At 42.6% G+C, this 16742-nt stretch overlaps 1 protein-coding gene across 1 annotated transcript in view; it reads right to left on the reverse strand.

The window, feature by feature from the left end:
• The window catches only part of LOC113409534 (sushi domain-containing protein 5-like), a 65151-nt gene that overhangs the window by 6618 nt on the left and 41791 nt on the right, over positions 1 to 16742 (reverse strand). Inside the window, exon 4 of the mRNA XM_026663562.1 lies at positions 15639 to 15827. Within this exon, the coding sequence (XP_026519347.1) occupies positions 15639 to 15827 (189 nt within the window). The remainder of the gene's footprint in view (positions 1 to 15638; positions 15828 to 16742) is intronic.

Consider the following 16742-nt stretch of genomic DNA (forward strand, 5'->3'; position numbering starts at 1 on the left):
CCCTATCCTCCAGCGTATTACCACTCCTCCCAGTCTAGTGTCATCTGCAAACTTTCTGAGGGTGCAATCCACGCCATCCTCCAGATCATTAATAAAGATATTGAACAAAACCGGCCCCAGGACCGACCCTTGGGGCACTCCGCTTGATACCGGCTGCCAACTAGACATGGAACCATTGATCACTACCCGTTGAGCCCGACAATCTAGCCAGCTTTCTATCCATCTTATAGTCAATTCATCCAGCCCATACCTCTTTAACTTGCTGGCAAGAATACTGTGGGAGACCATATCAAAAGCTTTGCTAAAGTCAAGGAATAACATGTCCACTGCTTTCCCCTCATCCACAGAACAAGTCATCTCATCATAGAAGGCAATTAGGTTAGTCAGGCATGACTTGCCCCTGGTGAATCCATGCTGACTGTTCCTGATCACTTTCCTCTCCTGAAAGTACTTCAAAATTGATTCCTTAAGGACCTGCTCCATGATTTTTCCAGGGACTGTTCTTGTGTTATGAAACAGGGCAAATAGGAGCACACAGTTTACCTTGTCTGCCATTAATTATTTTGTAAGCCTATATTCCCTCTTACTCATCTCTTCTCTAAACAGTCCCAGTCTCTCTTCATATGGAAATTTTTACATGTCTCTAATCAGTCTTCACACCTGGCTCTGAAAGTCTTCTACTTCTAAAATATCCTTTTTGAGATAGGGTGACCACACTAATCCAGGTGAGGTGAGGGTGTAACATTGATTTTATACGTTGGTGTTTAGCCAACCCGTCCGCCACCCCTCCATAACTCTTTCTCTCTCTCTTTCCCTATGTGTGGTGTAGCCTCCTTATCTGTTTTTCAGATAGGAAGTTCTTCAGGCCAGGAGCTTTATTTTGTGTACAGATGCTCCCCGACTTACACAACTGTTCCATTCCGGAACGTCTTGCGTAACTCGAATTTTGCGTAAGTCGGAAACTATCTCCGACCATTAAGCAAAAAAACCCCCTAAAAAACCCTCCTATTTCTAGCTTATGGAACTTTTTCCATAAGTGCGGATTTGCGTAAGTCGCGTTTGCGTAACCCCGGGGGGCATCTGTATTGAACAGCACAGATCACTTTGTCAATGTTAAATAATAGTAATAAATGGCCTTGCTATATAAAGTGAAATTCTTTCTTTTCAGAATCTCTCTTGAAATACATTTTCTGTTGTTTAGAAGGATTTTCCTACTGAAATATCTAAGTCAAGTAATAGCATGAGCTCTTGATAAAATGTTAGTCTCCAATCAAGTACCCAGAATTTGTTCTCTTTGGGCCCAATCCTGCTCAAAAAATCAATTGACGTTTTACCAATTACTTAACTGGAAACAAGAACAAGCAAATTTGTATTTTTTATTAGGAGCTCCTAACCTTGCTGTACAGTATCTACTGCCCATGCATACTTAAGTCTTATTCCTTTAGGGCTAGTCTACACTGGCAATGCTAAAGCGCTGCCGCGGCAGTGCTTTAACGTGGCTTATGTGGTCACGGCAGAGCGCTGGGAGAGCGCTGGGAGAGGTCTTAAAAAACCCACCTCCACGAGGGGTGAAGCTGCCAGCACTGGGAGCTCCCAGTGCTGGTGCAGTCTACACTGGCGCTTTACAGCGCTGAAACTTGCTGCGCTCAGGGGGGTGTTTTTTCACACCCCTGAGCAAGAACGTTGCAGCGCTATAAATTGCCAGTGTAGACAAGCCCTTAGATAATCATTGTGGTCCAGGTTGTAAAGCTGCTATAGCATATTCTCATATGCAATGTCTGCTGTTTGTACAGTTTATAGCAAAGAAGACTATATACATAACTAATGTTAGCTTAAGGGATGCCAGAATGAAAGGATCTATTAATCTCTTTAAACATCAAAGGAAGCATTGCCCTGAAGCTTTGGCTTCACATAGTCCTGGATTGCTTCCCGTAGTAGTAGTAGTAGCCCATTCTTTCTTCTTGGTTTTAGACCTCCAGATGAGGCCTACATTTGGTATTTAGCAAGTTAATGTTATGAGGACAGCCTTTTTAGCAGCTGTGGACCCTATATTCCAGGCACTGGTAGCTTACTTTTTATACTCAGTTTTGCTCACTACCTAAGCACTTTTTGGAGCTTTCTACCTTCCAGGTTATAGGATCATAACTGAAGACTACTGACCAAAGTGTCACTATGTTCACCCCTTATTTAAACAGCTGTAGCCTTTATTTACATGCATTTAAACTAATTACCAGCTGGTTTTAAAGTGGTTGTACCTTTCCTTTTAGGCAGGCTTGGCTTTAAAACTGCTTATATTGAAAAGCATTGATCCAAGATCCAAGTCTTTCTATATTCAGTCAGAGTCCCAAACATACACTCCGCATTACTGCTGGGGACTCAGGGACTAATTAGAGTAAGGGACCACTTAATGTGAGTAAGGATAGCAGAATCTCACCCTATGGAAATCATCATAATTAATAGCTTCCATTTTTATACCGTACCTTTCATCTAAATCTCAAATTGCTTTCCAAACATTAACAAATTAATTAAGTCTCTTACAATCCTTCTGAAATGGGTACAGTAATATCTATTTGACAGGTGATCATGCTGTGGTATAGAGCTGTGAAGTGATTTGTCTAAGGCCACAAAGCGAGTCAGTGCAGAGCTGAAAACAGGAACCCAGGACAGCATTATTTTTTGACAGGCCTGTGAAATATTTTGCCTGTGAGATAATACCACCCTGTTTCTCCCCCGCCCCCCGCCCCCACACAGCAATAGACTTTTGTCCCAACATGTCCCAAAATAATAGTAATAAAAAAATGAACTGACTTTTATTCATCATCCCATTCTGCCTTAATGTGAATTGATAACAATCTCAGTTTTTAAAAATGATTGTAGTGGGACTATGATAGAAAGGATGAGGTTGTAGAATTTGGCCCATAGTGCTTTGGGATGAAAGGTGCTACAGATATTTATTATGAGTGGAATTTTCAAAAACACTTGGCCTCATTCAGCTTCCACTGAAGTCGATGGTAAAATTTACTCCAATGGGAACAAAGCCAGGTCAATGATGAATGCTTTTGAAAACCCCACCTTGTATGTTTCTTTTAGTGCCCAGCATGGGTCCTTTTCAAGCAGAGGTGATGTGATCTCAGCTCTCACAAGCTAACAATCTAAAAGGACAAAAAACAGACTAGGGGAAAGCAATAAAATATACAAGCAAAAGGATAAAAGTAAAGGCTGGCAAGCATTTTAGTTCAAATTTGTGGACAGGGAATCGATATGATTTCTCATATATCTGTTATGACTTGTTTTTTTAGAACATAAGCTTTTGGGGGGGGTATTTATTCTGTCTGAGCAGTGCTAGATACAATGAGGCCTCTAGGAGCTTTCACAATGTAAATGTTAATGCTCACATTAGTTTTGTCTATATACAGGGGTTCTCAAACTTCATTGCACCGCGACCCCCTTCTGACAACAAAAAATACTACATGACCCCAGCAGGAGTAACTAAAGCCTGAACCCGCCTGAGTTCCCGCTGCTCCGGGCGGGGGGGGGGGGGGGGCAAAGCCCGAGCCCCACCACCCTGTTTGGGGGAACAAAGCCCGAGCCCCACTTGCCTTGGCTTGGGTGGCCAAAGCCTGGGGCTTCAGCCTCAAGCAGGGGATCTGTAACCTGAGCCCTCCCACCCTGGGCTGAAGCCCTCGGGCTTTGGCTTTGACGCCCAGCATTGGGGCTCGGGCTTTGGCCCTGGGCCCAAGCAAGTCAAACGCCAACCCTGGCAACCCCATTAAAACAGGGTCTTGACCCACTTTGGGGTCCCGACTCTCAGTTTGAGAACCATTGGTCTATAATGAACCAATGATTTAGGGCAAAATAAAGGAACATTGTCACTTAGCAAGTGGTAGTTTCCTTTTCGCCCTTAAGACAGCGAGAGTATGTCACACAATACCAGCTTTCAGATCCTTATTACAATCCCAAGCTTCAGGATATATTTTCTGAAACAAATACATTCTCTTCACTGCAGCAGAAAAAATAATAAACTGCAAAAATGTATTTTCCTGTTCTCTGCCTAAGGTTGCTTTGTTTGGGTTGAAATCTCTGTGTTTTCAGTTTTAATACAGTGCCCTTTCATACTGGGAAATGGCAAGAAACAGTAACTATATAGAACCATTTTTCCCTCAAGAATATCTTGATTAAAAAGTATAGTGCATTACCTCAAAAGTGTGTAAAACATTTTAGGCCTCTTGCAGCATATTGCTTTATTAATTTTTGATTTACTTCATTGTATTCACAATCCATTGACTACAACCAAATGTCAAACTTTAAGATTATTTTGTTCAATGTGCTTATGCTAATTCTTCCAAAATCTTTCAGATTGTACCCTTATTAATGAATTATTTTTAAGCTGGGCAATAGTAATATATGACAAACAAAGCTTGTAGAGTAATCATAATATTATGTAGCTCTTACATGGCACTTTTCATCTAGAAATCTCAAAATGTTTTACAAAGCTGGGTGAGAATAATTATTCTCATTTTACAGATGGAGACAAAAAAGGGCACAAGGAGGTGAAGTCATTTACCCAAACTCACAGAGTGAGTCATTGGCAGACTTGGGACTAGCAACCTGTTTTTTTGACTCCCAGACCTGTGTCCTCCCTATTGGTCTATGTGGCCTCTATCTGTAAAAGCATTGAGTCTGATTATGTATCTACTCCCTCAGAGCAGTTTCAGAATCAAGCCAAGTATCAGAGGGGTAGCCGTGCTAGTCTGGATCTATAAAAAGCAACAGAGAGTCCTGTGGCACCTTTAAGATTAACAGATGTATTGGAGCATAAGCTTTCGTGGGTGAATGCATCCGACGAAGTGGGCATTCACCCACGAAAGCTTATGCTCCAATACATCTGTTAGTCTTAAAGGTGCCACAGGACTCTCTGTTGCTTTTTACAGACTCAAGCCAGTTGTTTGGGAAATGTCATTTTAATGTAACAGTTTTTCCACACAGGCATAAGATATGCATTACAGTATCTTTTTTGTTGTCCCTCGTTTCTGACAGGAATCAGCTGCAATAAAAGTTGATACGTGTTCCCAAAAGTAAACCTTCACTGAAATAGAATCACTTTCCAGCATCAAAGCATCTGAAAAGCTCTGTTCATGGGCCTCTGCTGGAACATTTCCCCCAAAAACATTTAGTGATTATTTTTCTCTGCTGTACCAGAAAATATCAACAACCAAATATAACCCAACTTCCTTTTAATTCTAATTCAATTCTTTTGATTCATTCTCAATTTTTTCATAGTTAATTCTAAGGTTGCAAAACAGGCCTCCCAGGAGCCTAAATCACATTTCAAAAGTGACTTATGCATATAGGAGCCTAAGGGCTTGTCTACACACGAAGCTATTGTGAAATAAGGTAGTATGTGAATGTAAAGCACAATAGCTGTTCCTCACTATCTCCTCATGTGGACACTCTTATTCCACAGTAAAAGTGCCTTTGTGGATTAAGTTAATCCACAAGAAAGCACTCAATCCAGAATAAGACTGCAGAGCTAGTGAGGAATAGCTATTGCACTTTACATTCACATCCTATTTATTTCACGAAAGCTTCCCCATGTAAACAGGGTCTTGGGCACTTTTGAAAATGTAACAGCTGTAGTACTAGTGATGACTCACTTTTACTGAGAACTGCTTTGACTTTTCCTCCTTTCTACCCAGTATCTGCTGGTGTCTGTTCATGACATGAAATAACTGAGCAGATCCCAAACATTCCAGGCATGTGTATTCTGAAATGGAGACAGTAACGCCAATCAGTGTAGACCATTTTCATTCCATTTGGAATTTTGAGAGTCTCTTTCTGTTTTACTTGTCCAGTCCCAGTTGTGTCATGACTGCCCAATCCTTTTTTTAAAAAGTGGAAAGTTCTGCCAGAAATAACTTCTTAGAGGTTTGATACTTCTCTGAACAAGCAGTGAAATGTTGACAAGGAAATTCTGAATACTGTTCCAGTCCCAAGCTTTAGTTATTGAATGGAATTATGTACAAAAAAAGAGAAAGAGAAAAAAAGCAAAGGAATTTGTTTGAAAATTATGTCAGAAACTGTATGCAATGGGCCACTTTGGCTGAGTTATTTTTATCTAAATTAGAAATAAAGCTGGTTGCAGAGACAGACCCTCAGCTAGTGTAAATTAAGTCAGTGGCACGTCTTACAAATTTATCATGAGTTTTACAATGTTTGGTTTGTTTTCTTAAAGCACCAATTCCTGGAGTAATGTCATTTAGTGAGAATCTCAGCTTTCACTCTGAAAAAAAAAAAAGGAAATATCTAGCCTTTGTGATTGCAGAGAAAAGCTTTGAAAACATGCCCCAAATCTATCCTAAATGTTTTTTTTAAAAATAGGAAAATAAAAAGAATCCCAATTAAAAAAAAACTCCATGATTTTTAAGCCAGTTTCACGATTTGTTTTTGCGGGGGGTGGGGGGAGGGAGAGGGGTTAACAAACTTAACTTCATGTTGGAATGGTGGAGGAGTTGAGGTAAGATACTATGTAGACCTAGTTGAAAGTATTAGTTACTAGACATGATACATTTTCTAAAGGTTAAAAGCCAACAGTGCAATCTTGGCTCCATTCTAGTAAATGGCATATCTCCTAATGACTTTAATGGGGCAAGGATTTCACCCTTAAGGGTATGTCTACACTACAGGATTAATCCGAATTTAGATAATTCGAATTTGGGAAACAGGTTGTATAAATTCGATTGTGCGCGGCCACACTAAGCACCTTAATTCGGTTTTAAACCACATTAATTCGGTGGTGTGCGGCCACACTACCCCATTAACTTAAACACAGTAATTCGGTGGTGTGCGTCCACACTAACCCTAATTCGAATTAACAAAATCGATTTAGGCTCTACTCCGTTCGTCGAGGTGGAGTACAGAAATCGATTTAAAGGGCCCTTTAATTCGAATTAACTGGCTCTGTAGTGTGGACGGGTGAAGGGTTAATTCGGATTAAGGCAGCTAAATCCGAATTAAAGTCCTAGGCCTGGTCTACACTAACCCCCCCACTTCGGACTAAGGTACGCAAATTCAGCTACGTTAATAACGTAGCTGAATTCGAAGTACCTTAGTCCGAACTTACCGCGGTCCAGACGCAGCAGGAAGGCTCCCCCGTCGATGCCGCGTACTCCTCTCGCCGAGCTGGAGTACCAGCGTCGACGGCGAGCACTTCCGGGATTGATCCGGGATCGATTTATCGCGTCTTAACCAGATGCGATAAATCGAACTCAGATCATCAATTGCTTACATCTGGACCCGGATGTAAGTGTAGACGTACCCCTAGTGTAGACCAGGCCTAAGATTGGGAGCCAGAATGTGTAGGGTGAGATTTCCAAGAGGAATGCGTGTTGGCCTAATTCTGCTCCCACTTAAGACAACAAGAGTTTTACTAGTGCAGCATTGCCAACCCTAAAACTTAAAACATCATGAGACAGACCCCAAAAACCACAAGACTTAAAAAAAAAAAAAGACTATATTGTCTTTTTTTGGAGGGGGGGGTCTCTTGATTTCTGAACTCCCCCTACCCACTATATATGAGAGAGAGAATTAGTGTTGCCCACTCCCAAATGTATTGAGTAAAGTGATTTTGGCTCTGACTGCAGGAGCAATCACTATCTGCCTGATGGCGCAGAACTTCCAGCTTTTCCTCAAACCCCAACATTCTAGTTAAGTCTGTAGCCCCCCATCTCCACATCTGTCCATCCCCCCAGCAATTAATTACACACTCCCAGCCCCCACATCTGCCTGTCGCCCCCCAGACCCCACACCAGCTCTGGGGTCCTTCACCCCCTTCCCAGCCCGGGGAGGGAGAGGGAGCTGCAGGTGCTTTTCTCCCCTTTCCCAGGCCTGAGAGAAGGTGGCTGTAGGGTTTCTTCACCCCTTTCCCCCCTTTTTTCTAGGCCTGGTGTTATAGGAATGTTTTTATTGTAGACTCTGCCCCAGACTTCCTGTGTGACCTGGGCAGATAACTCAACCTATCTGTGCCTTAGCTTTCCCAACCTGTAAAATTGGAATAAAGCCTATCCACAGGGATATTTAGCATGACTAATACTTGAGCTCCTCCAGTCTAAGGTGCTAAATAATTGCAAATTATTATTTGAAAACTTATTTATTTTGAGAAACTCCCCTGAGAGAGATCATTAAGATGACCTAACCCCCAGTACAGCCATTCCGTTGACCCAGCTACCACTTCTTAGGGAGGAGGAGGAGGATTACCTTCAACAATGGGAGAGTCCCTCCATTCACTGTAGTAAGTTCCTACACTGAAGTGCTACAGCTGTGGCACTGTAGCATTTTAAGCGTAGCTACTGTGTATACCAAAACTGAAGGAGAGGGCCAGAAAGGACTGAATGCAGAGGGGCAGTGGAGAGGCTTACCTGCTGATGTCTCACACCAGAGAGCTGGGCCCAGGGGAACAGTAAGAGGGCTGGAGGAGAGGGGGATGCTCCCCTGGTTAGGATGATCTCCCATCAGACAGGCTGTGGTGGTTCCCACTGGGAAGAGTGGGGTTGTGCTCCATTTGGAAGGGCTGGGGGGGGGGGGGCTACCCTAGCAGAAAGACAGAAGAGGACTGAAAGAGAGTCCAGGTGTTGTAGGAGGCACTGATGTGTGGTATGTGAGATATCAAAGGGTGAGATGTATTGGGATTTTAATGACTACATGGACTGGTGTGATGAGTGGAGGCAAGAGAGCCTGGTGTAGAACCCTTGGGTTACCTGAGAGGGAAAACTGAGGTGGGTGCACAGTTGTGCCTATGACAGAAACTCTAGGGGTGTAGTCTTGCCATTGCTGCTTCGCTTTGTAACCCCACTTAGCTGCCTTGGTCCTGCAGATAGCACTGAGCATGCGGCTCCTCTGGCCTCCTAGCAACAGGGGGGGTTGTGGTGCTACTCCTTCCTTCCCTCTGCTTCCTGTCAGTGAAAAGCAAAGAGGGGCAACCAGCACCACAAGGTGACCACTCGCTCCCAGCTAGAGAAGAATGGGGGAAGGGACCTAGTGACCCCACCCCCGGCAAAGAGAGACAGGCTTGGGTAAACCTGAGAGTCCACCCCCAGCAATAAGGGACTGAGGGAGGCTCCCTAGCCCACAGTAAATGTAGGGGAGTGCCAGAGGCAAGGGAGAATAGGGAGGAAAAATGCAGAAATTCTCTCCATCTCCTCCAACAAGGGAGCAGCTGAGGAACATGCCCCCTGGGGTGGAGGTGAAGCTGGGTACCCTCTGATGGGGCATTAGTACCTCTCAAGTGGGGGCAGTGAAGGGGAATAAGACACCTCCCTCAGGAGCAAAAGAAAGGGGAATAGAGCCCCTTCCCCACCTGCGAATGAGTCACGAGACTGCTAATAAATGAAACAAATTTCTAAGGGGAATAGGGGGCCAGGAGAGGGAAACGGAGACGCCCAAGTGTGTGGAATGGGGTGGGAAAAGATTCCACTGAAGAAAAGAGAGACCCCTGCCCCCAATGGGGAATGCCATGAGGAGAGCCAAGTATGAACACAGTGGAGCGAGACCCCAGAGAGGGATAGGAGCTTCCAATCAGGCCTAAGGAGAGACACTTACAAAGGGAAGGAGAGAACAACTGCAAAAAGAGTCCCAAGGGGGAAAAGAGAGATGAGAGCCACCACCCAACGGGAGAGGGAAGTGGAGAGACCCACAAGGATGAGGCAGTGAAGCAGATGATCAAATAGTGAAAAGTACCCAAGGAGGGAGAGAGGAATGAACCCGAGTGGGTGGGGGGAAGGGGACTTAGGGCAGACCCCTAGGGTATGTCTACACTTACCCGGTAGTTCGGCGGCGAGCGATCGAACTTCTGGGTTCGACTTATCGCGTCTTGTCTTGTCTTGTCTACTCCAGCTAGACAAGAGGAGTACCGCGGAGTCGACGGGGGAGCCTGCCTGCCGCGTGTGGACCGAGGTAAGATCGAACTAAGGTACTTCGAACTTCAGCTACGTTATTCACGTAGCTGAAGTTGCGTACCTTAGTTCGATTTGGGGGGTTAGTGTAGACCAAGCCCTAGAAGAGGAGACACTCCAGTGAAAGAGGGTGTCAGTGAAGAGAGAGATTCCAGGAGGAAAGAGATGGAGCGAGACCACAGTGATGCAACTTGGTGGGAGGGAAGAGAATAGGGCAGCAAGAGAGAAGAGAGTGGAGGGATGGAGGGAAGGACAGAAAAATTAATCATCAGAAAAACAAATGCTGAAAATAACAGAGGGAGACAGATGAAGAGATAGAAGAAAATAAAAATGTCGAGTGACAGTTGACAAGGAATAGAAGATAAATCATGGGAGACACAGTAAGTTACTATTCTTATCTGGCTAGCACCAATAGTTGCAAGGCACTTTACAGACTGGTATACATTCAAGGTGCCTGCCCTAAAGACCTTACAGACTACACAGGCAATGTATAAATGAAGGAAAATAAGTAGTGACAAAAACCAATACAATTGACATTTTGTTTGGATTTATTACTTTAAGTTTAAAGAAAGCTTAGTGCCAGAAGATTACCTGAAAATACTTTGATTTTTATATAGCAGGAACCCTCACGTGAAATGATTGTACAGAAGCAGGGGTGTTTGGCTGGTCTGGTTCTATGGGTATTAGAGCTCCAGTGTCCTGCGTATTGGATGGGGGTAACATGCTTTGTTTTGTTGTTAACAATGATGCTGACTTCTTCAGTATATTTTTCTATGTTTCTGTGTGCATCTGATGAGAAATGTATGAGAGTATTAAGAGCCCTTGGGTGTGTTAGTTTTGGTGCAGGAAAATTAGCATTTTAAAGGAACAAATTTTGGCCATGTGACAATTTATTGAAGTACAGATATAGATACTCTTACTTTTTTTTGGTTCCAAGTTTTAAAGTTTTTGTAAATTTTCTAAAATTCAGAAAATTGTGCAAACTTTATTCAAAATCTATTGGTGGAACATGCCTGGTCCCTCTCTCTCTGCCCCCCACCCTCTTTTTTTCCTCAGCCTTCCCAAACACTCCGTCATTTTCCCCTGCTTTGGTTGGCTGTCTACAGGTGTGTATATTGCCCCCAAATTTCCCACTGGTGATGGCAATAATGAAAGCATTAGAGTAGAAAGGGCTGCAAGCATTTTAAGAACTGTGTTGTCTAAGCCTGCTGGGAGCAGAAATATGTGACAAAATGTTTAAGATGTCAATGGTGCATTGTCTACACTAGTGCTCCTATCATTGGTGGAGCTGAATAACTGAGACTATGTCTACGCTACACAGCTTTTAGCGACACGGCTGTGTTGCTACAGCCATGCCACTAAAAAGTGCACAGTATAGCTGCTGTTTGTCGTCTCTCCTGCCAACAAAACAATTCCACCCCCAATGAGAGGCATCAGCTTTGTCGGCAGGAGAGCGCTCCTGCTGACACAGTGCTGTTCAGACCGGCGCTTGTTGTCAGCAAAACTTTTATCCTTCAGGGGGATTTTTTTTAACACCTCTGAAAGACAAAAGTTTTGTTGTTCAGTTGCCAGTGTAGACAAAGCCTGAGAAACTTTAGATAAAATATCCTAGTGTAGACCAGGTCTAACTGTGAGCAATTTGTTTTTGCAGGAAAGATGTCTAAAGAGGGGTGATATGCATCAATTTTAGGTCTGGTGTTATTTAGCATCTTCATTAATGCACTGGAAGAGGGAGTAAAGTGTGTTAATTGGGTTTGCAGAGAAGACTCATTTGGATGATGAGGACAGAGAAATTATGTGAAGTGTAACAGAGGAGTGAAAAGTACAGGAAAGAAATAACAAAATGAGATTTAATTTAGCTAACAAGATTAGCTAGCTAATCTTGAAAAAAATAATATGGAACACAGATTTATTAGAAGGTTGATACTTGGAAATCAGTAATGCTGAAAGAAACCTAGAGGTGATAGTGGACAACAAATTTAAAATAAGCTTGCAATGTAAATATAACACCACAAATGTGATGGATGTGGTTTTGGGATGTATTCAAAGAGAGAATCTGCTCAACTTTGATGATTCCAAACCTAGACTATACGATTTAATTCTGAGCATCTCTGAATTCCCTCCAATTTGCCTAGGTCTTTCTAGAGAGCAATAAGAAGGTAATGAACACTTCACAGGGTTAGGCCCCAACTCTCCCTAAAATTAATGGGAGCTAAGGCACTCAGCTCTTTATAGAACACTTTGCAGGATTGGGCCAAAAAATTAGCAGGCAGGTGCATTCTGCACAAATTTCAGTTTCTGACAGGCTTTAAGATGGAGTCACATTAGAACATTTACAACATAATAATGGTATGGATAACACAGCGATATCTATAGTTTAAAGAATCATGTTTTATATATGCAGCTCTTGCAACTTTACTCTGAAAGGACACAGGGTTTTCAGATCTGTACTGTATACTTCCTTTAAGTATCCAAAGGCAAGTGCAAAATCCAGTTTTTCATTCCAGTAGCCCAGGCTGTAGCAACTCTGGTGCTGTGTGGAAAATAAACACAGCACAAGACATACAAAACCTGCATTCACATCTTGTGCACTCTATCTGGTAAACAATGTATTTGGCTCACTAACAGTCTCTGGGCTTAACTACCTTGAACTGCTTTGAAAAATGAACCTCTAATTTTGTTGTAACATCAGCAGTTAATTCCCTTCCGTAAGTAAATAAAACAAGTACGGTATGTTAAAGACCTATGAGTCATGTCCCACATCAGAATTAGCAAATACAAAATAATAAACAGCAGATCACTGCTAACGGGCTGGTTCTAACATCATAGCTGGAGGCACATGCCCAGAGCTTAAATGGGAATTGTGCCCAATACTGTACAGATAGAGGGTTTGTGAGAATGAGGAGAAAGATAGTGTAAGGCAGGGTTATTAAACTGAGGATGAACTCTAGTAAAATATATTGAATACCCTCCCAGCAAAAGCACAACAGCAGCGTGACACCATGATGCAACATTATCCTACATGACGTGATGAAGTCTCATAAATCCACAGAGATGACCATCATCGGTGCACTTTAAAAGTGGATGGTGTACAACTTGAATTGCAGGTACCACTTTGCCCCAGGGCTTGAAAATCTAGTATGCTGGGAATGGTGTCCACACTTCTATATATGCTAATAACCAAATCCAGCCCTCCCTTCCATGCATGCAACCCCATTCAAGTTGTTTACATCTCCTCTCAGTGCCACTCCCTTCCTTCTCCCCCTAAATCAATTGCCTCTTTCCTGATCTGGCTCACCAGAAAGAATGATCATGTCTCCTATGACCCCAAAGAGACTGGGAGAGACTCCTGGGACAAATCTGGCTGGTCAGCCCCCACAAACCAGAGGAAACAAAGAAAATAGGAGACAGTAAACCTTTTGTCAAAGTGCTAATCAGAGAGTTGTTTGGGTGGAACACTATGAGTCAGCAGATTCAGCTGCTATGCCTGCATGAACAAATAGCCAGTAACTGGTGCCCAAGTTTTTGGGGTCAAAGTTATATCCAGAGAAAGTGACATGATGGATATCATAAGCAACTAACCCTTAAAAGATGCCCTTAACAGCAGTTAGTGGTATCTTTTTCATTGCCAGAGACTTCTGATACATTGAATTCCAGTGTAAAAGGCTTAAGATTCCATAAAATGAGGAAACCGTAAGTGATAAAACAGTATAATTAGTTTCTCAAATAACTGCATCCCTCCCTTTGGATTTTTCAAAAGATACTGTTTATTAAAGGAATGCACATACCGGCATAGCCTGACATGGCCTGTCCTGACATGCGTAATTAACACATGGAGCGAGGCCTCATTTTTTGGAAGAGAGAATTAAGGAAGGAAATAAATCATCAAGTTGAAAACAGAATGTTTGTGCAAAATAAGATAAATAAATAGGTCAGTAGGCTAAGAAGACAGAATGTCTGAACCAACTAAGGCTTTGTCTACACTAGCACTTTTATCAGTAAAACTTTTGTCAGTCAGGGGTGTGAAAAAACACACCCCTGACTGACATAAGTTTCACCGACAAAAGCGCCGGTGTGGACAGAGCATACTGTTACTAGTATATTTATCACTCTGCCTTGTTACAGTTATTATCTATTAATTGTGTAACAGTAGTTCCCAAAGGCCCTAATAAAGACTGGGGGCCCCACAGAGCCTGGTTGTTGAACAAACACTGGAAGACATGGTAACCCTGGAACTTTTGCCATATTAGAAAATGATATGGAACTCTGTGTTTAAAGTGTTGCCTTGGAAAATGAAGTTATTTAACTGCTTATACTTTATGTTGTTAAGTTTGAATGCATCCACTAGTCCATTTTTCCATTTATCTTGCTGATATGATGCATTTTATTATGGTCTGATGATAAAGTGATACGGTGGAGGTCTTGAGTTAGGTAGGTAGGTAAGGTCTGGGAGTTGCTGTAGACCTTTGTGCGCATCCTGGTGAATTTTATGTTGTTTTTCCCCATTATTCCTTGTATAAGGGTGATAGTGGCAGAGGAAACAACCAATGTGTTGTAGAATGCTCAGGTGACCTTCCAGACCACCAGCTTATTTGACAAACTGTCCCTTGATTATTTCAAATGCTTCCCCATACTTTCCCTCACAGCACTCCTCTGTGCTCCCCTCCACACAGCACCCCTTCTGTGCTCAATTTGTTTTCTCTCTAGCCCTTACTTTGTGCTCCCCACATCCTTGTTTCCTCTCTGGAGAAGTATCCTATTGCTGCCTAATGTAGGATCCTCCCAGCCCAGCCTTCTGGTTACCAGTATAGAGTGTGTATTCCCCACTCCAGCCCAGCACCTACATTATACAGCACAGCTTCAGTGGAAGCAGTTGTCTTGAGCTCCCCCTGAAAATATCTAAGAGGTGACTGGCTTGGTACAGTAGAACCTCAAAGTTACAAACACCTCGGAAATGGAGGTTGTTCATAACTCTGAAATGTTTGTAACTCTGAAATGTTTGTAACACTGAACAAAATGTTATGGTTGTTCTTTCAAAAGTTTACAACTGAACATTGACTTAATGCAGCTTTGAAACTTTACTATGCAGAAGAAAAATGCTGCTTTTAGTCATCTTTATTTAACTGAAACAAGCATAGAAACAGTTTCCTTGCCTTGTCAAATCTTCTTTTTAAACTTTCCCTTTATTTTTTAGTAGTTTACATTTAATACGGTACTGTACTGTATTTGCTTTTTTGGTCTCTGCTGCTGCCTGATTTGTGTACGTCTGGTTCCAAATGAGCTATGTGGTTGACTGGTCAGTTTGTAACTCTGGTGTTTGTAACTCTGAGGTTTTATTGTATGGTTAAGATAGGGTGACCAGACAGCAAGTGTGAAAAATCGGGACAGGGGGTGGGGGGTAATAGGATCCTATATAAGAAAAAGACCCAAAAATCGGGACTGTCCCTATAAAATTGGGACATCTGGTCACCCTAGGTTAAGAGCTCTGAGGACCATTGGGAGAGCAAGTTGTGGAGGATCATCTGGTGCATAAGCACAGCGCTGCTATAGACACCTTCAACTGTACACAGTTGCAGCCAAGTCCTGGGGACTGAAAATATCTGGTACCATTTGGGACACTATCAGCCAGATCAGGACTTCCTGACAGCTATGGTTGGTAGGAATCTTGGTGTGTATGCTAGATAAGCTTACCTTTGACACAGGCCTGAACTTGCCCGTACCATTCCCCACAGCTGTCACAGAGCAGCGTAAAAGCAGTCTCTTTGTTGCCCATGACGTAGCCCTGAGCACAAACATATAGCAGCTCATCTCCCATTTCAAACCCAGTGTGACCATGCAGGATCGTGTGAGGGAAGGATGGGGGGTCCCCACATGGTTTGTCTGAGAAGAAAAAGAAACAAGAATCATTAGGAGAAAATGTAATATGTTGAAGTATATTGCTAAGCATGGTGTTAGACTGGTAAGTCTAGATACAATCGCCTGTATATCCACAGAACACATACACTATTCACCACGTATGGTACACGCTCCCCAGAGTACTTCATAATTATGCTTCAGTCATGCCCTGGACAGGCATAGGTGGAGTTAAAAGAGTAGTTTGAGCTTCGTGCCCATGCAATTTTGGGTTCTTTGTTGGGGAGGTGTCAGTACTTGTTGGGATCGTGATGTGTGTGGACCCATATCTAGTAGGGCTTTTGCCTACTTTAGAAATCAACTAGCTAAATCAAGGTTACAATGTCTTATCCTGTATCCAGGCCTAATTTTGGTCAGGCCTAGATAGCATGTTAGCTAAGCCTGACATAAACTCAACCATTTTTTTCTGAGTCAAGACAAAGCCTTGGAAATGGACGGAGACTTCCAGCTCGTTCTATAGAGTCCTCTAAAGAGTTGTCAGTTGGTGAGATCTAACTCGAGCCAAGTTAAAACCTGTAATGACAGGCTCAGTAGGCCACTTTCAATCCTCTGAGCCCTCCAGTCCCCTACCAAACAGCATATCTAATCTACAGGATTCTCATTAACCTTTTCCTTCTCCTAACGGGAACTCATTTACAATCTCAAATTGGCTTCCAAAGAGGAAACCTAATCTGTGAAGCACTGACCCATGTTCTCAAATTCACAAAGACAGTTAGGGTTAATAAAGCTCTGAACGCTCCTGTGAGAAAACTGAGATGCTAAATCAACATGTTTGTCAGGAAATAAAATATAAAATGCATTTAATTGAATAACTCATTTGACAGTACTCATGTATGTAGCGCTGAGAACCTGAAAGTGAAAATGAATACAGTATAAACATAC

The sequence above is a fragment of the Terrapene carolina genome, unplaced genomic scaffold (assembly GCF_002925995.2).
Source record: "Terrapene carolina triunguis isolate 2854851 unplaced genomic scaffold, T_m_triunguis-2.0 Scaffold33723, whole genome shotgun sequence".
Classification (NCBI taxonomy): domain Eukaryota; kingdom Metazoa; phylum Chordata; order Testudines; family Emydidae; genus Terrapene; species Terrapene triunguis.